The 18522-nt window shown below is 33.9% G+C and overlaps 1 protein-coding gene across 2 annotated transcripts in view; it reads right to left on the bottom strand.

Annotated features, from left to right (window-relative positions):
• The window catches only part of LOC111046773 (homeotic protein distal-less), a 73643-nt gene that overhangs the window by 39070 nt on the left and 16051 nt on the right, over positions 1–18522 (bottom strand). For both annotated transcript variants that reach the window (XM_022332400.2, XM_022332399.2), the window contains exon 2: positions 12476–12660. In XM_022332400.2, coding sequence (XP_022188092.1) covers positions 12476–12660 — 185 coding nt within the window. The remainder of the gene's footprint in view (positions 1–12475; positions 12661–18522) is intronic.

Here is an 18522-nt window from a genome sequence, read left to right as displayed (position 1 = left end):
CTTGGAGATGGCACTAAGTAACTTATATATATTTTTCACTTTATTGAATACTTCCTATGAAATAAAATATAACCATAACAGGCTTTACAGATTAAATACAACTTACATTTCTATTCACAGCATCTTATCGCCACCTTTGAATCTCACAAACCTGGTATCCCTCTTCCACAAATCTTGCGTTCGCTGTTCAAACTGATCTTTCTCACACTCTCACTGGCAGCTCCTCTTTTCTCTCTCGCACACAGCCTCTTTCTCGCACGCACTGTCTCCATCTATCTCTCAACACAATGGTCTTTGATCGCCGCACGTATTGTGTCTTGTGTTTAATACTACAATGACCATCAGTAGAACTCTGACCGGCCATCAGCTGAGCTGACAAGGCAAGTTGACACGAGAGAGTGTAGAGCAGAGCAGAGCAGAGCATCTGATAGAGATGACATGAGGTTTGGCTGCTACTCACTTCATCTGCTACTGAATTATGCCGAATGACTTGCACGCGTTGTTCATCTAGCACCTCTCGCCTTCACTAGGGGATGAGGTCGTTTAATTGTCGACTGACTTGGCTCTTTTGTTTGCCAAGGCCGAGTGTCGAGCATCCTTCTACCAAACTACTCATCTATTATTCCACATGCTTTTTTTGACATCCTACACAGATCCTTCTCAATTTATTGCGGTCATATTCGACATCATGTATTCGGGGGAGCGCCAATAAAAATGAACTCGACTGTAGATGAGACCGTAAAAACATAAAGAAGTAGAGTAGAAGACCTAACTATTTATATAGTATATTAATCGCATAGTAAAGTATATTCAGGCCCGTATGCAGATACTCGGTTTAAACGGAGAAATGTGAGCTGTTCGTTTCAACCCCGTATGAAACACATTATGATAAATGCAATCATATCTACCAGTAAACGTGGTTCAGCGTTAAACTTAGTGTTAGTATATAGCCCTCAATGTCACATATTGACAGCGTCACATATGTACTTGATTCAACTTATCCAATTATGCTTTGAAGCTCGGAATCCCTAAATGGGTTGCCATCTACAAAACCGTGAATTTATTCATATCTTATTGGAACTTGGCCATCAATACATCGTACATCAAAACATCATATGTACAATCAAAAGTCTTGTTCAGTATGATTACATTTAAGGAATACTTGTATTTGTACTTGTATCTTCATTGCATTTTGTCAATTTTCTCTATATGGGCCTATTTTGGCTGATAAATTTGCTTTGATCTGAAATTGCATGAACTTTGTTTACAATTTGAAAGAGAATGATATATATATATATATATATATATATTTATATACTACATATCAATATTTTCTTATTGATCAAGTGATATTGACAACTGCATGTGAAAAGAAAACGGATTCGCTCGAAACCCCATCTGTATGCGATGGATGAATATGACTAAGACATTAATTTATGAAATTATAGTTTCCAATCAAATGCTTGTTCGAGGCTGTGTATAACTACTTACGCGGTAGTGAAACGTGAAACTTTATTGGAGAAAATAGCATTGGTTTGGAATGTGAAAAACAAATGTACTTTCAAGAAAATTGTCAGTGGCTTCCTGTGTACCTGTAAAAAAATGACAGAGAACTTCTAAAACTCCCTAAACAGAGCTTCTAACAGTAATCGTGAAATTTTTATCACTAATATGTCAACATGAAGTGGACTGCATCGAACCAAGTGACATATTTCACAATAAGAGAGCGTTAGACGCGTACTCCACTGCTATGGACAGTCTAGCTCTGAAGGGAGAACTGAGATCTCACTGAGTCTGAGAAGCAAATTACTGAACATCTGCTAAATTACTGCAGTTACAGTAAACAAAATAATTAACAATTGCAACACACAGGTGGGGAAAGTTGGTCAACTAGCTTCCCCAGAACACGTGTGTAATAGATTCGCTTGTGAGGGGCACTCTGTAGAAAAGGGCTCCTGATTGTACTTCTGAGAAAACTTTCGCGAGAAAAAGATTCGTCATCGAGAAAGAGTCGAATGTGGAAATTGTTTTGACATCCCGTTTTGACACCCAAGCATTATGGAAAAACGAATAAGGCTACTAAACGATGGTTATTCCGTTACTTTTTAGGATTCTTGAAGAATTTAAGTTAGGTATAAACCATTATTGACAACTTTCAGACATCAATAATTACTATTGGAAATGTGTCTGGAGAGGCCATGAATCCATGATCATGTGCTTAAATGAAAGAGGGACTTCCTTCATTGATGGTATTATCGTTATAATTTTGTATGAATATTTTTCACTTTTCTAATGCTCTTGTTCAGTTCATGAAGTGTACTTTTCAATATTAGTTTCTCCTCGCTCTTTACCTCCACATATACTCAGACCTCAGACGTTTCAATAAAAATTTATTGATTTTCATACCATATTTTTTTCGAAATGAGCTGCCTGGAAGTTGACTGTTGCATGCTGCCCCTTTTAAAATTGTTTTTTGATTCGAGAATTTCAATGATGAATATTCAGTTGTCTCTCTTCAATGAGAGTCCAAAGAACTACAATGCAATTACACTCTGACTTCAACAACTATCATTATCTAGCCTCAAACGTTTCTCTAGACATCACAGCACAACACCAGCCAAGGATTTATGCTAACTAGACAGAATCAGTTCTAGAAGGTGTAGCTCTTTCAAAAAGAATAGGACTTGACTTATTTCTTGAACATTTAAAGTAGAAATTACAAATTTTCAGTGATTCAATGTAAGATTAAAATAAAGAGAGAAAAGAAAATATGGTGAGCTTTCTGAGTAGGAAAGACAGATTTTTTTAGTTTTGTTGAAGGTGTTTGTGTGAGAGAGTGTGAAGGGAGGGGGGGAGTTATGAGGAGAAGTGAAGAACAATGTGTAGGATGTTTCGGTTACGTACTTGGACATTTTAGAACTAAGGATATGTCGTCTTAATGGTAGGTTCCGTGAGGACACCAAAATCCAAGTCAAGGATAGATGGACAGGAAAATTACAGGGCCAAGTCACCTGCCGAGAAAGAAGGAGTACAGAGAGAACGGCAATAAGAAAAACAATGAGAGAACAAAAGAGAAGCAAGTCTGCTATGCGTGCCCCTCAGGGGCGCTCACAACTAAATTCTACAAGTCTCAGCCTACTGTCAAATGAAGACATGAAAAAGAAAACATTTTACAATGCTTCTTCTATTTTACTTGTAGGTGATTGACAGTTTTGAGTAACTCCTCCACGTTTTCCAAGATGTGGATGTGATTAGGTATTGCTTGAACACTGGTCACTTACATTAAGATTGGGATTCATAATACAGGAATCAATTTAAATCTAAGAACTCAGTCTTGAAATGAAGTATATGGTTAAGTTATGCTCAAGTTTATTTAAATGGCAATAACACAGATTCGAACGAACACGAACACAGTTAGTGATGTGTAGTCATTGATAGCTCAACATGGATCTTGATAGTAATAGTACCTGTAGCAGAGTGAATGGTTAGAAAAAGTCTGGTTAGTTTTCAATTGAATGGGTTTCATAATAATTTTATAAACAATGAGTGAAACAGAATCAGTTGTCGCATCCACCACAACATTATGACTAATGGTCCGGAAAACCACACAATACTCGATACTAGTTCACTTTGGTTTTTCGTTCGACTATCCAGAGACCTAAAACAATGTCATTTCATTAGAGTTGCTGGTAACCTTCACTTCGAAAGCAGTTTTTGTAGGAAAGTCTCTGTGTTTTCAATAAGAATTTCTGGAGATTCAAAAGAAAGTGAATTCCACTAGAAAGTATATTTGAGTTGAGACTTGAATACTACATGGTAAAAATTTGGGATGATAGTCGAGGGTAATAACTATTATGTTTATGATATAATATATTCAATACCAAGATTTATGATTATTGAATTATCCAATAATCAATTCTATAGATGATAGAATAATCCCACAATCATATATCTCTCATTATCCTTATACAATAATAACTATTCACTATATTCTACAATTATTTCCCAATGTTTGAAGAAGAAACAATAACTCTCAAAAAGATTATTACCAATTCATATGATTGAATTCGGTTCATTTGAATGAGCATGATCATCATACGTGAAGTATGGCAATAATTCGAGAGAATTATACTAGAATGTAGAAACATTATTATTATGATTTGTTGATCGTGCTGACTAGAGATTGATTTGTTAATTATCATTAGAAATTGGTATGAAGTATAAAGTGCATATCTAGATAATTCTCAATAATTCAATAAGTAGAGTAAGATTAAACTTGTTTGTACTTTATAATAATTGTTGAATGTTCTCATGTTGTTCAATATTCATAACGTTCTGTCGTGAGATTTAACATGCTGTTGTAGACCCTTTATTATGTTTATGTTTCGGGATTAACTAGGTGAATGGAGTTAATGTAATTGGACTTTCACATGCGAAAAGTAACATCTTACTACACTCCTTAAATCAGTACAGTATTTGGTCACGCTTAGTATGGTTCGAGTGCAAGCAATGTAGGTGACTTATTCTAGGCATTGACGCTGTGCTTGAGGAAGTGATAAGTAGTTCCCTTGTATTTATGTATGAGCTTCTCAATTATTTACGGTGCTACTGTACATTTTCTTAAAATAGGATCTGTCATTATCAATATTCAGACATTTATTATTAGTATTGAAGGAAATGAACCAAAAATATGAGCAACTGCAAATTATAGATATTAAACCATTGCCAGCATAATAAATAGAAAATCAACGGCAAGCTCTGTGTGAGTTCAGTTTTGAATTGGAATTCATTGCCAGAGAAATCCTTCACAAATGTAATGATAAAACAGTGAAATATAAAATATAAGATGAAAATAGATTAGTTGCAGCATTAGATACACAATAGATTATGAAAGACAAAAAGTTTTAATTGCGATGTAACTGTCGTTTCGAATGTAATGTAATTGGTGTATAGAATGGGAGATTATGGAGATTTATGTATTGAAACTGGATAATTTTAAAGGATTAGGATTGATAGCCTTTTTTAGTATCACTCTCCATTGAGCAATTCAATTCAATATTATACTATTAGAATTGGATATTCAAGATTAGCTTTCAACTCAACAGCTAAAAACCCTAGTAGAAGGTACAAAGCTTCAAATTAAAACTATTAGCTGAAGCCAGGTAACTCGAAATTACTAAACTACAATATCTACGAGACAAGGTACGGTAAGTCGAGCTACAAAACTGAGTCAGAACAGTCATTGTCAAAGTAGCGGCCATTTTAACTCGGCTGTTGCTTTGCCTACTTGTATTGATGCACTTTAACGTAATTATACTGGGAGTCATGCTAGCCAACCTTGCCACGTTGAAAGCATTCCCTTGAACAACTTTACTGTGAAATTTCCAGGTAAACGCTCCACTACACACAATATTTACGTAGACAACTGCAGCAAGTCTTGACTTAGCTTCTATCAGTTTTTATTCAAAAACAATAATCATTTGCATTTGCAAAAGATTTGAAATACAATGATCATCATTTCAGAGAAGTATAATTCTCAATAGGCTTGAGAATGATAATAATAAAATTGTAAAATACAATTTGAAATGTCAAATATGGCAAAGACACTAGAGAGAAAAAATATTTTATGCAATAGTGGAGGAGAAATAGACAGAATATCTTAAAGTGGTGTAGGAAAAAGAAAGAGGAGTTAAAAGTGTGATGTAGAACAAAGAGATTAGAGGAATATGGTGGATAGGAGAGAAATGCCCAAGAAACAGAAGTAAAAATGAATTGGAATGTGGAAGAGGAAATCGGAATAAAAATTCTAGTGAAGATTGGTGAAGGGGAAGAAAGTATTAATCATTGCAAGATTAAAAAGAATAGAAAGGTGAGAAGAAATGTATGTAGGATACATAAAGACGAAAAAATGTGATCGATATTAGGAGAATAACTCAAGAGGATTGGAAAGAATTGAAGTAATTTACTGTTAGCAATGTTGGCATTGTTTATTGAACTAACAAATCAAATATAAGTACAGTACAAATACTCTGTTAGTCATATAGTCTCTCACTATATGATTATTTAGAATATTATATCGAATGTGAAAACCACTTATTGCTATATACTATCTACTATTGGAGAACACATCACAAAAACTGGAAAATTAATACAAATATTGGTGACTTTGATTATTACAATTACCCTATATTTATTAATCTTCAAACTAATCCTTGTGAGTCAACAACTCAGATGATTAATAATCCAATAGATTGAAGTAGTGAGACCTAAATTTCTGATATTCAACGACTGAAGGTGTTCAAAAATGATGACGGAATGAAATAAATAAATCATTGATCAAAGTTATAAGGCATTTTCTTAATCTTTTTCCTGATGATCTGTCTTATTCTCTCATGTTGAAAATATTCACAGATTCTCAAGAATAAACGAAGCAAATGTCAGAGCGAAGAGTTACGATGTAATAAATACCATATTCTACTGCTCTTACTCAACTCACGACAGGGCGAGTAATGTTAATGTATGTATATGTAGGATCCTGTTACGTCATATAAGTTGAATGCAGCCACAAGTGCATATATACTGGTCGGTAGTTTTGAAGTACGCGGCTACTTGAAAGAATTATTGTCAACTACATGAACTACATTAGACAATTGCTCGCTATGATCTTGGCAATAATCTCTCATACATTTCTTAATAAGTTGAGAACGAGCAGGTCTATTGAGCCCACGCTACTGGACTCTCAACTATTTCTTAGATTTTCCACAAGTTGATGGGAAATCGCTCCATGGTACGTTATCCTGAATAGTCCAAATTTTCTACAATGGGTTAATTTAAAATGTGAATTCAAAACAGTGAAAGATAAGTTTTATAGAAGTTAATATGAGTCGAAGAATCTTTCGCAAAGATGGATGTTCGTTTGCTGAATCTGTTCTGTTTCATGTAGATATGAACAAGATGCATGTAAATTTCAATCTTCTGTAGTTCAATCTGATTCTGTAGTTCATACTTTGTAACGTTCATTGAATTTCAGTCGCAGAAGCTATATTGTTACTTTAGTTATTATGGAGTGGATCTCAGTGAATATAGAATGTATAGAATGTATTACATTCTATACTCACTGGTGGAACCTATGCCAGTAAGTATTGTAGTCTATATAATTAAAACAAAAAATCCAATGTAAACCGCAATGAGAAGATTCTTTATTTTGAAATATTGAGTTCCAAACTGAAAATCAAGTTTTGTTGTTCATCAATAGAAGTGACAACACCTTGGATGAAAACAAACAACAAATACACCATTTCAACGATAGCTGATATGTGAAACAAGATCGACCAGTATTTTCGAGGATCTGCATTTGAGCGCGATTTAATTAAAAGAAGGGGCAGGCTCGGCAACACCAACAACATCTGTCAGTATTCCTTGTAAATAGCACCTAAGCTTTACATTCAAACAATGTTGACAGCTTAAAGTGAGTTTCATCAACATGGATATATAGTAAAATTCAGTTGAAACTGTCAGCTTTCCTTATCGATAACGCCACCGATTCCCATTCAAACAATGCTGCAAGTTTAGAGTGTATGTGACTATGGTGACCCTGATTGTGTTGCAGGGGCAGTAAGTCATAGCCTACCACGTAGCAAATTTGTAATAAGATAGCAGTTAGAACAGCCAATTAGAGCATCATCGATGACTGCGTGATTGTTAGGCTGAGAGCTTATTAGGTGGCAGGGCGTGTATTCACCTTGTTAGGGTGATCAACTGGTCAGGACTTCATGGTCCTACTGATAATGGCTCGGGTGACTACTCTCAACCGAGATGCTCCTATTTTCTTCGTCACCCACTGTCTAATAAATTTCCAATGCTCACGTGCTGTATTTCACTCTCCTCGTTCATATCTCCCTTCCCATCCTCTGCAAATTATGGAGATCAACCGCATAGAAATAACAATACGAGAGTAATAGTTTTTAACAAAGTATGGTCAATATTTACTATAATATGGCCATCAAGTCTGTTGAATTGAATAAGATTTCTTTTTTTGAGTAGATGAAAATTGACTATAAGCTCGTTTAGCTCAATGTACATACTTTGAACTGAATAATATTGTCACTAAACGTTATGAAGATAAATGCAATTTAATGATGTTTCAATTTTTTTGTATGAATCAGAGAGGTTTACATATTAATGTCCATTCTTGGAGAAAGAATAAGTGATTATATTATTCAAATGAACAATCTTGACCTCTCCAGTTATAGAGATCAACCTTTCTACAGCATTATACTACTTATATACAATGTGTAAACGGAATTAAATTCTTTCATACATCGATAGTTATGAATGGAAATGATTATTTTGAATGGAGTTCATCATAAAATAAATTTATGATATTCGTATGATTTTGATTTATATAATGTACTTTTGATAGACGAATCACACTCATTGATTAAACTGAATCTGCCAGTATGTACGTCACATTGATGATCAGCCTCAGATTTTTATTCAAATATCATTCCAGGGTCATGTGGACAAATAGTTTGGAGGTCGTCACGGAAGAAAGATGAAGGTGAAAAATTAGGTGAGGAAGAAAAAGATGGATGAGGATTTTCTCATGGTTGCCTGCTTGCTCGATTATTTATGAACAGAGATCGGGCTAGGTTAGAGATCCCTTGGTCACTGGAATAGATGAGAAGGAGGAAAAGAGAATGAGGTGGTGGAGAAGTGAATGCAGGAGGGAGTCACAGCAAGGACATAGTCAGAGCCCGAGCAAAAGCGACTCTAGTAATTGTCTGGGAGAATAGGATGCATTATGTATTGTCCCTCTGCAAGACATGCAATGTTTCCCACTCAGGTTGGCTTGTCTTCACAGCCCGACAATAAAATAGTTTTCCAAGTTTGTTCGAGCTTTTTTCAGAATTGATACATTGTTATTATTTGATGTCTTAACACAAGAGCAATACGAAACAGAGGAGTATCCTCACAAAGTATAGAAGGTTATTGTGATACAGTTTAAGAAACAGCTGGTAATGTGGAAAATTATGAAAAAAAATTACTAAAAGTAAATTTGAAAATTTCACCAGGTCAAGTGATCAGGAAAATTGACCAAATGAGGGTGGAAAAATGTGCAGTGTTAAGATTCAAAAATAGCAAGCAGGTAATGTAATAGGGATAAAAAGATGATAATAGACCCATAAGTAGGGGAGAATCATTATGATTAGCTTCTCAAACAAGCATTATGGGTATAGGGTAGGATATTTGAGAAAAATGCTACTACTTTTATGACTCCTACTGTGGCTGTCGCTCATGAATTGCAAAACTTTAATAATTTTGAAAGTAGGAAATAAGGAAAAAAACTTATTTTAAAACATTCAATACAATGCACTTGGTTTGATACAGTTTTTCTAATATCTGAGAATGTTTAATTACTTCTCTAGACCATTTTTTGTGTAGTTGAGAAGTTGATATTGTGGTAATTATTCATATTGAATGAAAAAGACTAACAAATTGTCTAGAATGAATTTTTAATTCTCTAGACCATATTATATGTATAGCTATCATTTCCATATTGTTTCTATTTGAAAATGTATTATTAATCCGGACCTAAAACTAGGATATAATTTCAGTTACCATCAACGAATTTTATCAGCTTCTTGAATGCATTGATGAGCATTCCGCAGTTGTTTCAACTTGCAAAATTTGGTGTCTTATCATCTTACGACATAACGAATTATTTCTGGAGTTATGACCTTGATATTTCATGTATTTCAAGGCAATTCCATGAAGTTTATGCTCGGAAGTTACTAGTTTTGAGGTGGATCATAATAAAACAGGATTTATCTATCTTCAGAAACTGTTTCATCTGGATTATGAACAGAGCCTAGTCATACTTCTCATGATATAGGTAAGCCGGGTTCCTTTGACGCTTGTAAAGATCATAAAATCGTCTGCACCTTTAGGCACAATTTCCTTTGATGTTTGCTGAAGAATGGATGCTCAAGTTATTCAAAAAATTTTCAAGTTCTTGCCTCTAAAATGAGCCAAGAATATTCTGTCAGGAGAATATCTTTGCTCATGATCCCTCAAGGCTACTTCATGACAGTAAGTTTCCAGAAATTTATGACCAAGCAACCTTACTGCCTACGTTACAAATATCTATCTACTTCTAAGATTTATATACCTTTCACAGAATTATAATAGTTTTTGATTTTATAATATTGAACTACTGCACTCTAAAACTGTAGTATTCTTCGCTATTTGTTTGACATTATAATGACTTCTAACCGAGAAAAAGACAAGTCACGATGAATCCTCAGAATAAGTCATATTTGTATCTATAAATTTCTATCCATTCACTCCAATATAGTTTTTTATCAATATTATACAAATTATGGAGTACAATATTATGATGGGGTATGGGATCTAATTCACAAAGCTCAAGCAAGGATAGTTTAAAGCAGGTTGCCTCGATCGTGTTTTCGTATACCGGCTTCCCATATGAATTACATACAAAACAAAACACCGCGTCAAATATCAATTCCTCACATAAAAACCGTTGTATTGATAAAAAAAATGAATATGCGATTCAATTCAGTAAGAAACTACCTTTTCAATAATATGTATTTTAAAAACATTAATTTATTTCGAAAAGTATAGAAAGTCAATGAACCTATCACTATATTCAATCGGTAAAACCGATTCATGAAACCGATTTGTGTAAAGGCCTGTAACTTATTTGTTTTGGACTTATTATGAAGAAAAATACGACAAAATAAAGAGAACAAATATAATTTTATGCTGATCGTCCAATTAAATTTAAAAGGATTGTTTTTTATTTGACAAAAGTTTGTGAAAGTTGATAGTATCGTCGCCTGGAATGCATAATCGCAAACATTTGCATATGGCTATTCGTTTAGGACTCATTGACAAATACTTACAATCAAATTAGCAAATTCCTGGAATTATTTATCATGGTTACAAGCTATTTTTAGATCGTTCAACTGTCTGGTTACTAATAATATTTCAGTTGTCTACTGGAAAGCGTAGTGCCAACACATTGCTCTTAAGTGTTTTTATTTCTACTCAATGCAGTATTATAATTATTATTGAAGATTGTATATTTTATTGATTATTTTCATGGAAAACAAATATACAATAATATCATATTATTCAAGGCAGAAGGTTATTTTTGATTACAATGTGTCCATGGGATACTTATGCATGCAAAGAACACTTGTGTAAAGCAAGAATGGATCTTAATTATTATTCGAATACTTTAACTGATTATAACTTTAAATACCATGTCATTAATTTTTCATAAAATGTTTCAAGTACCTTACAGTGCGGTAGTGAAATTCACTTTATTTATTTATAAAAATAACAGCATTGAAGTTATTGAAAGTCGTGGTTATCTATTTTCTTGTTCATAATTAGGATGAATAAAAATCTTTATAATGTTTAAATTATGTTCATACATTCTTAGGGCTGATATTGACTGTTTATGTTTGTGACAAAAAAAGTGAGAGAAAGTACAAACAACTATTTGAAATGGTATGTTTTAAATCGAATCGTGTTCTCAAACGATTTGTTTTAGACTCGCCAGTAACATTTATAGGATTTTTATTGAAAATTGGTTTTGATATTGTTTCAAAGAGGATAAAATGCTGAACATGTTGATGTCACTCACTTCCATTTAGTGTTTAATCTTATGTATATTTACTCACTTTATGCATATACTAAACGTTTAATTTTTATCACACCGCCTATTACCCTGGAGTTGAATTGAACCATAATATCATTTCAAAGAGCACTATATTAGCACCTCTTTCTGATCTTACAATAATATATTATACAGAACATTCTTTACCTGTTTATTGATGTATATTTTCAAGACTTGAAAAAAAACCACCAATGTTGAAGCTACTTTATAATGAATGTTTGAGGACTTGGACAACCAAGGACATGAAAATTCCCTCATAATGACTTATCTGGTGAGACTCTTTTTATAAAAAAGTTTTTGATAATAATTCAGCTTTCAATTTTCATCCAATTATACTCTATCTATAAATGTGTTCATGTGAAAAGATGGATTTATTGATGATGAAAACTAAGTATTATAGTGAGGTCCACGTTATAATGACAGTATTTGATCAACTTTGGTTTTGCTATCCTTGTCTATCATTCAACAAAGTCGGTGGTACTATCCTTTTCTAGGTCCACAACGGTGCCAATTATGTTTTTGACAGTGTAGAAATATGATTAATAATTAATGCAGAGAATCGGTATCGCTATTCTTCTATCTTCATCCACTGTCATTATAACGTGGACCTCACTATAGGATGCACCGCCGTCATGGTAACGGCGATGTGAGGTACACGAGTACCCAAACCTGCTACTACTCATGAGCTTATACTGCTGATAGTTTGTATACTGAGAAGAACGAAAAATGTTAGTTTTGATGAGTTTGATTGAGTTGAGTACTTACTTGAGTCTGGGTGAGGCCGAGGGAAGCGGCTAATTCTGCTCTCTCTGGAAGAGCCAGGTACTGTGTTCGTTGAAACCTTCTGTTCAGCTGCTGTAATTGGAGACTGCTGTAGATGGTCCTTGGTTTTCTCATCTTCTTGCCTTTGCCATTGTTCCGTAGGCCACCTTCTTCAAGTCCGCATTTTTCTGCAAACAAAACATTATTGAAGTGAGCCACCATGGACCAGAATAGTTGCACCGAACAGAATCAACTATCTTCAATCAGCCTATTCAAGATCTTACTAATCAACTATATGATTTGAGATATACATTTGTATTTGATTATCTCAGCTGATAATATATTTCCTATTATCCTCATGTTCTCGAACAATTCATAAATTGATTGTTCATAATAATTGTTTGTGTATATAGTTTATGTTCTAAGAGTGAATTTTATGAATAAGATCAAATTGATTATGAGCTAATCAGCTGATCTGATCATCGAAGATTAAGATCAACTAATTTGAATCAGACCTAATAATAATGCAGATCCTGGGTCAGAATATTGATGTTGGTTAGACAAAGAAACAATGTTTCAAATACAATATTGTCAAAGGACAGAGTACATAAAAGAGAAAAAAGTAACTCAATCAGAGCGAAAAGGGTGTTAATGTCATAAAACTAAAAAAAATGTCAAATTAAAAATTGAACTCGATAGATTCAAGAGTAGAATACTATATCAATATTACAAAACTAGTAGAACGGTATTGAGTTTAATGGATGGTTGTAAATTCATATTGATATTTGACTAATTGATTTCAGAGATTGATGGAGTTGAGTTGGAAGATTCCAAACTATTGTGAATTCATATTAGATTGGAAGAAGTGGACATTCGAGTCCAATAGTATGAAGTCCGATATAATTTGATTTGATCTTATTATCTTATCAAATGATGGCATAAACAGAGTACATGAAATTCAATAAAAACGCAGTATAGGAATGATTTTTGTCAAGCATGATTGAAAGAAAGTATGACATAATTTGCTCAATATTATGAAAATAGAGAACATTCTCATGACGACAATAATCATCATTTCCTTATACATTTATGGAGAAATATATGGATAATAAAGGAGTAGAAATCAAATAATATGTATTGAAATTGAATGAATATTTTATTTATAGTTTACAGAGCTTGCACTTTACAATATAACCTTCACTTGTTATCTAAGTTCTTAAAACTATGATTTTATCAAAATTACAGAAAAATACTTGATAATAGGTATCAAGTGTAACTTAATATTGAATATTTTGATCGCAATCATTGAGTTGAAGAACATTTTACAGATTATTGAATTGAATAGAGTAGTTTCAGCCAATCACTTCGTGTTGTGTTAGCCTAACTCCGGGAAGTTGAACAAATCCAAAGTTCTTAGCATAAGATGGCTCCCCGAAGAGTTTTCTTTCCTAGTTTCCTCAAAATTTTCTCCTCATGCCAATATGGCGGCTGTTCCAGAATGCAAAATGCTGTTCGGTCGTCCAAGACCGCACGGTTTTGGAAATTGTCTGCTTCACTTTCCACTACTTGCAGCTAGAAGTGGATGTGCTTTTCATGAAACATTCACCATCATTGTTACAAAGCAGCTCATAACTCCTAGCTAGAGTCATGAAACATCCCTACTTCATTTTGTCACAGGAGACAGGATTAGAAACATTCTCTTTTTGAATGGTATGTGAATATCTGGTGTTAAAACTCCTTGAACAAAGCATGACTATACCTAAATGCAGAATGGTTCTGCTAGTACGAATTCATTTTATACCAAGTCACTAATCCATTCAGATAATGTCAATCATGATAGTATAAGATTGAAGATAGAATGATCATGAATAGTTTATTTTTTCTCAATCAGTAAGATTCCAGTAAGATTTAAACTAATTCAACTATCAGAGTTTTCAGCATCCAAAGTTCGTAGTAAATATTAAAAGATAACACAGTTCATTACAGTATTGCTTTGTAGGCCTGAAAGTTAAAACGTGGATTAACAGAGCAATCAAACTTCTAAAACAGTTAAAATGAATAAGGTTACGAAACTTAAATTTCTTGAGTCGTTACGAATTGCAGCATTGGTTGTTAATATGAGTTTCAGATATTTCAACTACTTGTAGATCGCTGAACGAACATTTAAAACTATGAGCAGCTCGCTCTTTCAAGCTCACCGTAGAGATGTATAATATACCCTGTAAAACCTGAAGATTATGGTAGTTGAGCATCGTTTTGCAAGGAAAAGTGAATATCGAGTTGCGAGCTGAGAATGATGACGTGTTGGTGAATACCTTGTTGAAGTTGTACACCGTAAAGTCTGTATTTTCCGGGCTTAGATGCAATCCTGCTCGGTTGAGAACAATTCTTGAATAAACGAATCGCATGCAAACAAATCATTAACCTTTATTTTGTACGAGATAAGCAGAGAATGGTCATTTCTAGTCATTCTAATGTGACTTTCCAGTGTACTGCTCAGTGACTGGTTCGTCCTTCCTACCAGTCGGCCATATTTGCCAGTGAATGGGCATGAGCGTGCGTGCGTTAGTGGACTTTTCATCAGTGTTTGTTCGTCTGCCGTGTGTCATATGTGTTTTTTTCGTCCGTTGACGGCTTCAAAGACAAGCCAGTCACAAATTATCGGATCAAACCGGGTTATTATAATGTCGAAAAAGATTGCGGCCTTTCTGCTCTGTGAAATACTCAACGCACATGAGTTCATTTCACGTATTCTTATAAAAAATAAATAATCATCCACAAGAATTATTCGACGCAAGGTTTCAAATCAAGAGCAGAACACTGAGCTATCCCAGCTTCAAATTCATCACCATCAAACAGCAACATCATTTCAATCATATTGTAGAACGAAAACAATATGATATTTATGTGATTTCAAGTTATAATTATTAGTAGAAAGAGCTGCAGATCTACTGTATAACATAGCGCACCATCATTTGGGTGAGAATAATTTATTGTTTGAGACTCTAGAAGTGTATAGGCCTACTAACAAGTTAACATCTTTTGAGGAAAACATGTAATATATTGTGCATTAGGAGAGCTTTATGATTCTAGTTCGATTGACTGAGGGTTAGGATTTTAACCCCTCTCAGTTATTCACAATGAGTTCCCTGATTCTAATAACCCTAGAGATTACATTCAGATCTAATGATTGGACTTCGGTTCAATCATCAATTTCGGTCTAATTATGGTCGATAAGTTTTCAACTCACAGAGGATTTGCAAGTATTCACGACATAGTTTTGAATAAATAAGCGATTGATACGAGTTACTATTAAAATAAAATGTGAGAAAAAGACGAATTAAAGCTGAGCTAGATTGGAAAAAACACATTGGGATTTAAACTTATAGAATGAATAAATTAGAAACTTCAATTATTATTAAAAATACTTGGAAAGTCTTCATAAACTTTCAGCAGTGACATCGTAGTAAAACTTAGGATATTCCTTCCTGATGATAGTTTATTTCCCAATCTGTTCGAACAACTTCAGGATACACGTCACTTCTATACATTTCAATTGAAAAGAAATCTGATTTAAAATGTTGATATCGATGAGGGACAGAGTATGTGATGCTTTAAAAACTTATTCCTTGTTAGTTTGTTGATTGGCAAATTATCACAGATACGTTCAAGAATGATCTCTCGAAAATACGCGTCTTCAATCTTATATAGTTTGAGTTCAGTATAGAACCTGAGCGTGAGAAGTTTAGGATTGATATTTTTTGGAATTGGTCTCAAATCATGAAACATTCAACGTTTCAACTAGTCAGTTGGGACATAACCGTAGATCAACGCTTTAAGAATAGGAAACAAAGCTGATGAGAGACGAGCATAAATAATTGATTAGAAAGTTGTTTTAGACATTAAGAGTTAGCTTCGACCACTATCAAAGATAAGTTGGTGGTGAAAACTGGACAGAGATGACAATAATAATGTAGATGATTGTAACGATTGTATTAGAAATGCATTCCAACAGAAATTAGTGAATGGGATAGGTAGTAAATAAGAATGGTGTCTCTTACACGTCCATCACTGAGTAATAATATAAATTTTGATTAAAACAAATAGTTTCACCCAGTCCACTATAAAATAAACTGTGATTAGGATATGTGAATTGGTTGACTAAAACAGTGCATTCGAAATCATTATTCAAGATAGGAAAATTCAATTTATTATTCAGTTCAACTACACCAACCAATTAATACAATTAATGGAAGCATCATAATTATTTTATATTGTTTGACTGAAATTTATGATGAAAGGATATGAATTTGGATGCGAGTGAGAAATGAGAGGGAATACAGAGAAAATAATATTCTTATCAAAATCCTTCAAATTCATCAAGAGCTTATCAAAAACTGAAGAAAATTGTGATGGAGAAACATTGAAGGAGAATAACGCCTTTAACTATGGTTTTCTGTTGCTCTTTTGAATCTAAAATGTTTCTTTTTTAATTTGAGAATCATTTAATAATCAACTAGGCCTAAATCCATCTCTATCTGGCACCCTCATTGCTGAAGTAATTGAATAGTATAGTCATGTTTCAATGCTGTGGAAAATCCTCTGCAGTGCATACTTTGTAAAACAATCCACTATACTTTTCAGTGTTCAGTTGTAATAAATAACTAAAATTTCACCACTTTCAAATCTATAGTAGCCGCTCAGTTAGTGCTGTGGAAGTATTGGATATTTTTCATACTTCATCAGTTACAAGAAACTATCATAGGTGCAGCACAGCCTCCAGAGAGTTTATTTATTACATCAATTATTATGTGTTGAAAAAATCACGTGCATAAACTAAAATCCTATAAAATTACAGTATTTTCAAGAGATGATACCATCAAACTTTCTCACTTATTCTACATTTCTAACCACATTGACGGTTTTTATGTTATTTGAATAATATTATCCATTATAGTGGAATTGGCTATTTTCTCAACAAAGTAGCCTACTTCTGCAAAATTCAAATGAAACCTAGATATATGTGGTTCAGAACATGATATTGACTTATTTTATATAGTGAGCATATAACGTTACAGTAATTGACATTAGTCGTCTTACATAAATATGAGGGTTGTGAAAATTTTGGATATTTCGATTGGTGGTCACAAAACCATGGTCCTGTACCAAATAAAACTGTAGAATTTGACGATATATGTGTGTTTTTATTTCATTCCAGAACTATGGAAGTTGGGAAATGAGATACAATCAATCATCGATATTTGAGTTTATTTAATAGACAGTATTCAAGCACTACGTTTGATTCATTTCAGTTTTATTTATATCCCTCTTAGCCCTGTTGTCAAGCAGTTATCGAATCAATAAACCAGTAGCCTAGATTGGGAAGATGATGCTTATGAAATTCAAAAATAGAAGCAAGCAATCCAGATGCAAGATTTCATTGGTTCATGATGAAATGATGCGACATCCGAATGAATCGGAAATTGGTGTCTGGTGGGAGGGAAAACTCAGATATCGGAACTGGCAAGGCGGTAGTTATTAAGATTTGACCTGAGTAAATTGTTGACGCTGGCTGCCCAGAGTCTTGTTTAAACAAACTATTAGGATGTTGAGGAATAGGTGCGGTTCTGATAGTAATTGAACGGGCGAGTATGGTCTATGAAAGGGTAGCAATTTAACGAGCGTATTCACTTATAGCCGGCCACCGGCCACCCTGGCATCACACCATTCTCAATAACAATTGCGACGCCCCCTCACCAATCCATAACTGATAGCACCACGCCGTATTGCTCTCATTAAATTTGCAACTTCTGTCGGCTGGCTCCTGGCTATAGAATTATTTAGCTTGACTGATGCAATATCTTAATCCAGAGTACATCACATGCGCTGGTGGTCATAGCAACCAATCAAAACTATCATCCTGTGATAAAAACATCAACTCTCTCATCCATTCATTTTCCACGACTTGGTAGAGCTTAGGGTACTGTAGCAGCCCAGTTATTCTTCAATAATAATTATACTTGCAACATCTCTGCTGTATACACTTGGTT

Source organism: Nilaparvata lugens, chromosome X (genome assembly GCF_014356525.2).
Source record: "Nilaparvata lugens isolate BPH chromosome X, ASM1435652v1, whole genome shotgun sequence".
In the NCBI taxonomy this organism is placed as follows: domain Eukaryota; kingdom Metazoa; phylum Arthropoda; class Insecta; order Hemiptera; family Delphacidae; genus Nilaparvata; species Nilaparvata lugens.
This window is presented reverse-complemented; position numbering and strand designations above follow the sequence as displayed.